Here is an 11,979-nt window from a genome sequence, read left to right on the forward strand (position 1 = left end):
ATTGATACAAGTGGGCATTATTTAAATAAGATATTGAAACAAGTGGAAATTTTTTAAAACGAAAAACTATGGGTTGCTATCAGCCTACCAAAACAGAATCTTTGAAAACCACTCGTGGCCTTAATAATATTTTTTCACTTGATATTTATTTATTTAACAATAATTTTCTTTTCTTGAATTTCAACTCTTAGTTTTTATTTGTTTGGCATTGTGGGCGGTGCTTGAAAATTATTGTTATATCAAATAAAAAATAAAAAAATATAGATAACGTTTTTAATAATCAAAATTTTAGCATGGTTAAGGGCATTCGAGATGAAGATTAAAATTAATGTCAATTTTTATTAGTTAGCGACTTATTAGTGCTAGTCCATATATAAACCCTTGGATTAAACATCAATAAAATACACCAAAAAACATACTTTATATTACTTCACATCAATTACATTAATTAAGTTTCATACGTTGAACTTGTCATAATTAAATTATTGGAGATAAGGATAAACAAAATTGAACCTAACTTTATAATTAAATCTGAACCAATCTGATTTATGTACACCCTTAATTAGAGATAATTATATAAAGTAATTGAATTAGATTTTGACATATTTTGTTGGGATAAGGGTCTGAAAAATATCCCAATTTTGGTCGGATTTGTTGTTGCGATACTAAACTTTCATAAGGACCTATTACCTCTCTAGGTTATTTAATACCGTATTTTTTACCCCCTGAACTATTTAATAGTGTNTCCCAATTTTGGTCGGATTTGCTGTTGCGATACTAAACTTTCATAAGGACCTATTACCTCTCTAGGTTATTTAATAACGTATTTTTTACCCCCTGAACTATTTAATAGTGTATTTTAAAGGTATATATGTGCTCACGTGGACACATTACTATTTATAATTTTGCATTATTTTTTATGTCCACGTGGAGAAATATATATATTTAAAATACGATATTAAATAGTCTAAAGAGGTAATAGGTCCTTATGAAAGTTTAGTATCGCAACAGCAAATCCGATCAAAGTTGGGATATTTTTCAGACCCTTATCCCTATTTTATTCCTTAGATTCATATCATTATATAATGGGACTTCCAATATAAAATAATAAAATAATAGCTTCATTATCCTAATTAAATCGTAATATGTTTATTTTAAAACTTGACTAATTTAAATTAGCGTAAAAAAAATCTCCTTAGAAGTGATTTTTGCTATTTACAATGCTCTTTTCATATATATATATTATTACTATATAAGAAGAGTGAATAAATTCACTCATCTGTCGACACGTGGCACCAACAAAAAGGAGAGGATTGAACGTAGGTGTGAATGTGAGGGTATTTTGGGTATTTAAAAATACCCTCACATTCACACTTATCTACTAAAAAAAAATTACTATATAATATATATAATGTATAATATAAGTACTACATAAGTGTGAAAGTGAGGGTATTTTGGGTATTTAAAAATATCCTCACATTCACACTTATTACTTTACTATATAAGAAGAGTGAATAAATTCACTCCTCTGTTGACACGTGGCACCAACAAAAAGGAGAGGATTGAACATAGGTGTGAATGTGAGGGTATTTTGGGTATTTAAAAATACCCTCACATTCACACTTATCTACTAAAAAAAAAATTACTATATAATATATATAATGTATAATATAAGTACTACATAAGTGTGCAAGTGAGGGTATTTTGGGTATTTAAAAATATCCTCACATTCACACTTATCTACCAAAAAATATATATATAAGTAGTAGATTTAAATATATTTAAAAATAATATAAGTAATACTATACTTAGTATGCTTAAAAATAGTAAAAACTACATAAAAAGTACTACATATCATATTACAATAATTAACAATTATTTGACACTTTCAATTCTATCAATGCCATATAAATTAGGATAAAAAAGGTAACATTTATATTCAAAAATAATATAAGTAATACTATACATTACAATAATTAATAGCTTAAATATTTAAAAGTTATCTAAAAAAATTTAATTGACTCTCTAAATTCTATTGCTACCACATAAAATGGATTATATGATAAACATATATTGTTTGAAATTGACGAAAAAGAAACTATAAATTACAATAATTAACAAAAAAAATTGTCGGCTCCAAAAAATCTATCAATTAAGAACATATATTGTTTCAAATTGACGAAAAAGAAACTATAAATTACAATAATTAACAAAAAAATTCTCTCGACTCCAACAAATCTATCAATTAATGCCACATAAATTGGGACATGGAAAATAACATATATTCTTTAAAAATTAAGTTCAAAATGTACTATAAAATACAATAATTAACAACTTAATATAGTAAAGAGACATATAAAAAATGGTTAATATTTGAAATTTTGCATGTGCCACGTAAATTAGAACAAAGAGAGTAATAAATATTATTTTCAAAATTCTGTAAAAAAAAGGTACTACAAATCACAATAGCTAACAATTTAAAATATTTTTAGAATCATATAAAAATTTCAATAACTTCTCAAATTTCATAATATATGACATAAGAAGAGGGAATAACCAATATATTTATAAAAAGAAATGACATATAAAATGAAATGGAGAGAGTATTAGTTTTTGAAAATGGAAAAGGACAAAACACATATAAAATTAAAAGACATATAAAAAAAAGTTGGTTTAACTCTCAAACATAAAAAGTAACATATGTTATTAAAAACTTTAATAAAAAGTACTATAATTTACAATAAATAATAACTTAAAATATCTACAAGACAACAAAAAAAAGACTAATTTTTGTACTGCTTGTGTCACATAAATTAGGATTGGGATGATTTTAAAATTTTAATTTTGGTTATACATTATAAAATAGCCGAAAAATTGAATGATATAATTTTTTTAAAAATAACCGAATGAATCGTCCTATCGATAACCCTAATGTTACTTCTACTCTGTTTATTTTTACTTAAATTTAGAAAGATATGTTTCATTTCTACCCTCAATCTTATCGGTACATTTATTTGCTATTTGAAATTGAAATTAAAAAGACAAATGACAAATAAGTTTTTATAGTAGCTCACTTATGAGCAAAATATATTATAACAATCTTTACTAATTTTATAACAATACATAAACTATACTCTCTCCGTCCCATATTAGATGGGCACTTCTAACTTTACACGATGATTAAGAAATCATTAATACATTGGAAGACTTCACCATTTTACCCTTTGTTTATATCAATGCACATTGAAATGAGTTACAAAAAATACACATACAATATAGGAATGGTCATATTAATTGTAGGGTAAAATGGAAAAGAATTAATTAATTCTATCATAATTTAATAAGTGCTCAAATAATATGAAAAATTTTTTTTTTTTAGTAAGATTCTCATCTAATATGGGACGGAGAGAATAACAATATAACTTTATTAATGTTGGGCCCGGGCAGCGCCCGGGCTTTCTTTACTAGTATATATATAAAAGAATGATGGATTTTTCTGGTGTATATACTTTTCATTTGTATGATGGGTTTTCAATGAAGTAAAATGACTTGCTCTAAATGCCATGAATCTGTAAATGATTAGTATTCCCCTGGTTGTCATGTTGGCATTTTTTAAAAATCAATTTGACTATTTTTTAAAGTTAAATTAAATTATATTAATTTGATTTTGTAATAAAAAATTTAGATATTAAAAATTTATATGAAAAGTACTATAAATTGAGAGTAATATTTTTCATATCAATATAATGAAAAAATATGTTGTAAAATGTTAGTCAAAATTTTTATCATTTGACTCTAAAAAAAAATATTGTGACACTAAAAGGGAACGAAGAAAATATAATTTTCCAATTTTTTTTTCACATAAAAAGTTTCTAAAAGCACCCATTTTTATAATTGTATAAATCAGATATACTTTGACTATTAATTTAAAAATATCATTTTTATATAATTTTGACTTAAATATACTGACTATAAATTTCAAAAATATAATTTATATATAATTTTGACTACAAACTTTTTTAGATATAAATTAAATAAATTACCAAATATCAAATTCTAAACAAATTAGATTTTCCACATCAATTTTAATTTTTTTCAACACTTATCTCTATAATATTAAAAATTATCTAAAAATCATTATTATTTTAGGAATTTAAGATTAAAATTAGTAATTATATTCTTAATATCAAAGAAATAAGTTTTTTCTTTGTTAATATTATTTAATTCTCAAAAAATGTTTGATAATAGGAATAATTTAAATAAATTGTATCATGTAGTTATTATTAAAAACAACATAATGTATTAAACTTTCATTTTGTGCTGGATTCGGAGAAAAATTGGATATTAAAATCTACTATACACAACTTTTCTTTGTATTTTTGCGAGAGACCGTTTCTTACTTGAACCTATGACTAGTCATATAACAATAACTTCACCAACAATTTTTAATTATTTTCTTGAGCTTAATAAAAAACTCAAGCCACAATTAAAATAGGATAAGGAGTACTAATTGTTAACTTAGTTGAATCCTAATCCCATTCGTATTAATTACTAATCCTTCTTCTACTAATTAGATTCTTTACGGGTCTTTTTGTCCCAATGTTTACTCCTACTCAAATTCATACTTATCTTTTCACAATTATACTCCAAAAAACTCAATTAATAAAGAAATCAAAACAATTTATAATTAAAATAAAAAATAACTAAACCATCAATGATCTAGTCAATTAATTATTAATTTGACTTTAAATTGTTTAACTTTTAGAACGATTTAACACCTAGATCCTAGAAGATTAGTTATTAGTTGAATAATTAGGAGATTATTTAGCGTAACTTTTACCATAAACTAATAACAAGTCAACAAAATAAAAATTAACAACAAAATTCTTCAAGATTTTTATTTTCTCTCCCCTTTTATTTTTTAGCACTAACTTACTAAAAAAAATAATTTTGTAATCGTATTAAATATTTATCTATTTTTTTCTAAAATCTTCACTTTTTTGTGGGATATTTTTCTTGTCTTTAATCAAGTTAATAAAGGTCCTACATCCAGATAAAAGTGACGTGCCATTTAAGATTAATAATAATTACTATTAGCCTAAAATTAAGGAATATATGTGTCGCATAATATTTTTTGGATAATTATTACTACAAATACTTTTTTTTTTAATTAAAATAAAATAAATCCCTGTGCGTAATTAAATAGTTTTCTCTTCTTCTTAGAACTCTTCAACCACCTTCTATATAAAGCTCCTAATAATCTTCACTTATCCTCCTCCTCCTCCTCTTCTCTCTCTATTACTATACAAAACCTATAGATACACCTATAGATACATATATTTTCTATATTCATCGTTGCCATGGCAGTTAACGGTAGTGCTCTTTCTTCCGGTTTGATCGTCAGTTTCGGTGAGATGTTGATCGATTTCGTTCCGACAGTCTCCGGCGTATCCCTGGCCGAGGCTCCCGGATTTTTGAAAGCTCCCGGCGGTGCACCGGCGAACGTCGCCATCGCGGTGACAAGGCTCGGAGGGAAGTCGGCGTTCGTCGGGAAACTCGGCGACGATGAGTTTGGTCACATGCTCGCCGGGATTCTGAAAACGAACGGCGTACAAGCCGATGGAATCAATTTTGACAAGGGCGCCAGGACGGCTTTGGCGTTCGTGACTCTACGCGCCGACGGAGAGCGTGAGTTTATGTTTTACAGAAATCCCAGTGCTGATATGTTGCTCACGCCCGATGAGTTGAATCTTGATCTTATTAGATCTGTAAGTTCCATCGTCATTAAATCTCTAATTATTATTTTTTAATTCCCTCCCAAACTCGCATTGGATTTGGTGATTTGTGCGTGTTTCTCACGTGCAATTTCGTAGTTTTGTGATCTTATTTTTGGTTACTGATATGGACGAAGCTGGTGAGTTTGTTGTTGCCTGTTTTTGACTCAACTGTAGTTTAGTTAATTATAATAGTAATTAAAATTGAAAAAGACGTAAAACTTATTTTTATTTTTAGGTGGGTTGGTTGGTGTCCTTTTTTGACTTTACTGTAATTTTTCTAATTAATTAGAAAATGACATATCATTTATTTGCCTAATTGGATCCAATCCGGAATCCCTCAAGTTACTGAGATCTCGCTCTTCTCTTCACATCTTACTAATATGTCACACACATCCATTTCGACTTTTATTTAATAGAATGAAACAATCTATAAATAGTGTGTTCCCTTTATGAGATCGGTTTTGCTTTTGTAAGCAAAAGTTGATCCCTATCCACTTTTTTAAATTTTGTTTGTTTAAAGAGAGACAGCTAGAATTTTGTCAATTAGTAATTCAGTTAGAGCGAAAATTGGGAGAAAGGTAGTTTATTGTGTATTGTGTTGCATGCAATTAAGATGCAGCTGTAAGTGACACGGATTTTTCTTGAAGAGTGGGTGAGTGTTGTCTCTTAGCTTAACCCAACTTTTCCTGCCTTTCAGGTGTTGAAATCTCAAAGAGCTATGCTTTGTCTCTTTCTCTTCATATCATTATCACTCTTTTGTTTTCATTACCTTATAAATTTATAAATAATTAAAAATATAGTAGATTTTTAGTTCACATGATATTTGCAACAAAACCAAGTTGATTTGTTTGCATTTTAATTAGTTTCATAATTTATATTCCCTCCGTTTAAAAAAAAGAATGATCTCCTTTTCTTTCCTTTTTAGTCTGTTTCAAAAATAATGATCTCTTTCTTTTTTTGGTAACATTTAATTTCAGCTTTCCGGTGACATGTTAAAGGCCACAAGATTAAAAGACAATTTTGTATATTTGACATAACTTTAATTTGGAATCACAAGATTCAAAAGTGTTTTTTATTTTCTTAAATTTCGTGCCAAATCAAACTAGACAATTCTTTGTGAAACAGAGGGAGTATATAGTAGATGTCGAATCCAGTTTGTGTCCTTGTAACTCCGTCACTGTCACGGGCTAGAAGAAGCCATGAAAGTCAAAAAGTGTATAATGACGATATATACTAGGAGGAATAATATAGAGTGTATCGAGATCTTAGAGCAAAGAGTGCACCCAATGTTACCAAAGGGGGTAGGTGGGGAATCATTAATTGTCAGCCCCACATCTAATTATTCAAACTAATTAATTTTCGTTTTGATTATAGTTTATTGTTTGTCTGATTTGTGTAATATAGGCTAAGGTGTTCCACTACGGATCAATTAGTTTGATCGTGGAGCCATGTAGATCAGCACATTTGAAGGCAATGGAAGTAGCAAAGGAGGCAGGGGCATTGCTCTCTTATGACCCAAACCTTCGTTTGCCGCTGTGGTCTTCGGAAGAAGAGGCCAGGAAGCAAATCAAGAGCATCTGGAACTATGCTGATGTGATCAAGGTCAGCGATGTGGAACTCGAATTCCTCACTGGAAGCGACAAGATTGATGATGAATCCGCCATGTCCTTGTGGCATCCTAACTTGAAGCTCCTCTTGGTCACTCTTGGTGAAAAGGGTTGCAATTACTACACCAAGGTATATCTTTGTTTAATTTCATTTTAAATCATTTTTATACTATCAGGTCGTAATCATTCTTTCGTTTTAGTTATTTTATTTGATTGCTTGTTATTGAATTCACTAGTAGATAGCTGTAAAGTGGTAGGTAAGAACTTAGACGAACCATTGTTGTTTAATTTGTAATTAAAGTAAGCCAAGGAGGACCTACAACACTAAAAGTACATTATTTGTGTGCCTAATTTTATTTCTTCCACTTGATCTTAGCCCAAAGGTATTGACATAATTTAAAGTATTTTTTACTTTCGCCGTACTGCTAATTAATGTGTCCCCTCATGGCTAATAAATAATTAGAATCTGTGATATCAATATACTGACAAGGCTGAATAGTTATTATGTAGTTACTCAATTGTTTAATCTGACTTGGTTCTTTTTTGGGGTGTAGAAATTCCATGGAAGCGTTGGAGGATTCCACGTGAAGACTGTTGACACCACTGGAGCTGGTGATTCTTTTGTTGGTGCTCTTCTAACAAAGATTGTTGATGATCAAGCCATTCTTGAGGTAAAATATAGTATCCTTTTCTAAGCACTAATTAAGCGATACCGGGAAGTATAATATACTAATTTTGTGGAAAAAATGCAGGATGAAGCAAGGTTGAAGGAAGTACTAAGGTTTTCATGTGCATGTGGAGCCATCACAACCACCAAGAAAGGAGCAATCCCAGCTCTGCCTACTGAATCTGAAGCTCTCACTTTGCTCAAGGGAGGAGCATAGAAACATCATGTTATCTTTTTAATTTTTTTTCCATCTCCATATATTCCCCCCTCTCTGAGTTTTTTTACTTTCAAGCTAGTAGGAAGCCTTTCAATTTTTAGTTTTGGATTTTAATGTTTTGTTGTGATGACGGTCCATCAAGGCACTTAATAAACTAAGCTTTCTTCCTATGGATCTTCTCCTTTAATATGAATTTCATTCCGATATTTATTTGCTTTCTCATCAAATCCCAGAAAAGTTGGGAAGTTTGCTTAAAGAGTTCATGAGTTGGGTCGCTGCTTAAATGTGCAGTAATTGATGAAGGATGCCTAAATGCAAAACTTCTAACTCAATTGTTGTTGCACAACTAGAGATAGTGCATCAACGCCAAGAAAGTTTGTTCCTTGGTTTGAGGCTACAAGGTAAAATCACAACTGTGGAGTAATGAATCAGTGGTAGTTCTTGTAACAAAACTAGGTTTTACTAGCTCAAAGAACCCAAAATCAGCATGTCCAAGAATGCCTCAATATGTTTTTATGTTGCCATAAGAATAAGAAACTGATGCAATTCTACCCGAGAAGCGAAAAGTAAGCAAGATAAAGGATATCTTATGCAGAATAATGTTTTCCTCTACTTACTGAACATATCTGTTGACAATATGAGCGCACTGCAAAAGTAAGCAAGATAAGGAGTATCTTTAAGAGTTAAGCAGAACAATACTTTTTCTACTTACTGAACATATCTGTTGACAGTATGAGAGCACTGATTAAGTACTACACACAAGCACACGTACTTTTAATTAGGAACTTCTTGAAGTTGGTGTTCAACCAAGATCTGGGACAGTAAAATACTCATCTTCATCTGGGATTTCAAATCTGGGCTTCTTGTAAGGCATTTGATATTTGGTTGTCCTGTAAATATTTGTGTTGCTCGACTGAGGTACTGATAGCTCAGGTACTTCAGCTGCTGTTTGTTCACCAAAGAGATCAATGCCTCCTAACCACTCAAATTCACCAAGCTCAAGTAGATCCTTCTGTATAGATTGAAACAATCAATATAGGTTATTCATTACATATTAAATGAATAGACAATGACACGGTAAAACTGAATCAAGGGTCACCACAATTTCACTTAGTAGACTGAACCCTAGGCCAACTTCATATATACAATGTAATGGTGTTATAAAATGTCTCCCTATGTATAGAGGAATCTAAGGAAGTCGTCTTTTGCATATTTAAGTGTTTCAAAATTGATAGCTTCTCATCATCTAGAGAAGTCCTCTACACATCAATCCCTCAGCCACCCAAGTGGTAGAAAATAAAGGGTACTTGCAAAATGTAAAAGGAATAAGTTTGTTTTACCTTGTCACTCGACTCATAATCTGGAAATCCTAGTAAATCGTCGACAGGCCAAGATGGTGATGTGATACCGGGCAATTGCTGTGGAGGCATTTTCAAGCCAACTTGTTGGGAATTCTGCTGAGGTGGTTGTGGCTCCAGTTGGTTTTTTACTGCTTCCTTATTGCAGCTTGAGTTCAAGGCTACACGGATTCCAGTGGCTAAGAAGCGTTGGTGGTTCTTAGCGAGGCTGCTGGCTGAATGAATTGCTTCGTCACAGTCCTTGCAAAAGAGAGCTCTATCCTCAACACAGAAGATGAAGGCTGCTTTATCCTGCATACATGATAGTTCAAGTTAAATGCAAGCAACATTGAAGTCCTCCCAAAGACGGTCATACAATTTCTGGAAAAGAACATTGATCTTTAACTTTCAATCTTATTTCTCAGGTATGTTTACATCATTTTGACAGGTATAACCATGTTCAGAAAAATCACTTTTAATTCTTGCTTCTTCTCAACAATTTCCAATTTAGAATTATCACTTGACTACAAGGTATAAATTCTATGTGCAATAATATAGACATGAAACTTCATTTGAGGTTTCCGGTCTTTGAAAGGGTTGACACCATCATAGAAGAAACCTTTTGTTTCCAACTTGGAAACTCGGTGGTTAACAAGTCCGCACATCTACTTTTCTCCACTACAACACTAGGGGGTTAGTTTCCCATCAAGGTAAAACTTGTGACGTGCGTCTACCATACATTCCATGTTGTACTACCTTTGATGTTGAACCAAAGCCTTCTGAAATTGAAAACATAAACTATCCCATATCCATGAAATCATTTTCACTATGCCCTATCTACACCTACAACTCTTTTCTTGTTTGAGATACTTATTGGTTATGACATGAGGTTTAAGATGCGCAGTCTGGTAAGCCTCTAATCCTCCCTCTCCCCTATATCTTTAGCTAGAAAAGCAAGAACTTCATTAACCCCCCTCCCGCCCTCAGTGGCAAATTTATATGCTAATTTTGGGGCAGCTAAACCCATGGTCTCTCTGTGAAATTAGATCTTTTAGGTATACATTTTGTAAAGCTAAATGGTGCACTTGGCTGGTTGAATGCTAAGTTATTTGAATAGAGAACTCGGGATCAATACCCACTTAATACATTTTTTTTATGGTGCACCAATGTTCTAGAATTGAAATCCTAGATCCGCCTTTGCTCCCTCCGCTTTCATTTTATGTCTTGGGTTGACTGATAGAGAAGTTTAAGAAAGTAACCAGAGACTTTTGAATCAAGTGGTCTTAAACTAAAGATCAACATTACACCCTTTAAATACTATGACCTTAAAACATGTCACATGTTGGAATAGAAGATCAGGAACTAAAAAGGTAAGAAGACACAAATTGAAACAGAGGGAGTGATAAATACTAAACATAGAAATGCAAAATTAGTTATGTGAAATGGTAATATTAATAATCTAATCAGAGTCTATTAAAAGGAACATCACAAGTCAACTTTCCATTTATTTATTTTCATGACAAAGGGAAACCGCAGTCACTACCCTTAGGGTGCACACATGGTAAAAACCCTACTCCTATGCAATAGCTTGCAAACCAGATAGAAGAGGTCACCCGCACTAGGCAAGCCCGGTGCGACGAGCTTGACCCAAAAGGCAAACCGCTTTCGCTTACAAGGGGTTTCGAACTTGAGACTTCCAACATGGAAGTCCCAAGCCCAAACCACCGGGGCACCCCGAAAGGTACACAAGTTAACTTTCCATTAATCAAGGACCAACACAACTACCAGATTGAAATATTAGTAACACAATCTAGACTAAAAACAAATTATTCCATGAACAGGGCAACAAAAAAAAGAAGAAGATCCCTTACTTGGCAAATATCACAAGGAGGAAGCTTGTTAGATAGGCACTGAAGATGAAGCCTTTGATGCTTACTTGCTAATTTATTAGCAGCATGAACTTCAATATCACATTTTGCACACAAAGCAGCCTCATCAGCACAGCAAATCACAGTAGCTTGAGCTTTCTCACACACATCACACTGGATCTTCATCTTTTATTACTCAACTCTTGCCTCCTAACACTAATTCAAGACATACCCTTTTGAGTTTCACACAAGAAAAAGAGGAAAAATAGTGTCTTAAAGCTTTTTGGGAAGAGATGTCAGAACTTTTCAAGATTTGAAAAATACCCAAACTCTGATATGCCAAAATGGTCAGTCAGACAAAAAAAAGACCTGCAGAAATCAAGAAAACCCAAAGCAGGTGGTTAGTCCAAAGTAATAAAAATGAAAACTTTCAATCAAAAACAGAAAAATGTGGTCTTTGTAATGAGAAAAATGGGAGGAGAAAGAAGAAGAAAATACAGAATGAA

At 31.5% G+C, this 11,979-nt stretch overlaps 2 protein-coding genes across 4 annotated transcripts; one reads left to right on the forward strand and one right to left on the reverse strand.

Moving 5' to 3' along the window:
- Nucleotides 1-5,225: 5,225 nt before the first annotated feature.
- LOC125874100 (fructokinase) lies at nt 5,226-8,438 on the forward strand. The gene is made up of 4 exons (XM_049554914.1): nt 5,226-5,768; nt 7,182-7,514; nt 7,939-8,055; nt 8,137-8,438. The coding sequence occupies exons 1-4, from the start codon at nt 5,361-5,363 to the stop codon at nt 8,266-8,268; spliced, it is 990 nt and encodes a 329-aa protein (XP_049410871.1). The 5' UTR covers nt 5,226-5,360; the 3' UTR covers nt 8,269-8,438.
- A 397-nt stretch (nt 8,439-8,835) lies between these two features.
- Nucleotides 8,836-11,979, reverse strand: LOC125873195 (B-box zinc finger protein 24-like). Of its 3 annotated transcripts, none has more exons than XM_049554089.1 (4): nt 11,798-11,979; nt 11,477-11,689; nt 9,609-9,917; nt 8,836-9,280 (listed from the first exon to the last, which is right to left on the reverse strand). In XM_049554089.1, exons 2-4 carry the CDS (start codon nt 11,657-11,659, stop codon nt 9,071-9,073), a joined length of 702 nt encoding a protein of 233 aa, XP_049410046.1. In that variant the 5' UTR covers nt 11,660-11,689; nt 11,798-11,979; the 3' UTR covers nt 8,836-9,070. The 3 variants fall into 3 exon arrangements, with proteins under 3 accessions (XP_049410046.1, XP_049410045.1, XP_049410044.1); XM_049554088.1 differs by having other exon boundaries at nt 11,777-11,959; XM_049554087.1 differs by having other exon boundaries at nt 11,477-11,958.

This window comes from Solanum stenotomum, chromosome 8, assembly GCF_019186545.1.
Source record: "Solanum stenotomum isolate F172 chromosome 8, ASM1918654v1, whole genome shotgun sequence".
NCBI lineage: Eukaryota > Viridiplantae > Streptophyta > Magnoliopsida > Solanales > Solanaceae > Solanum > Solanum stenotomum.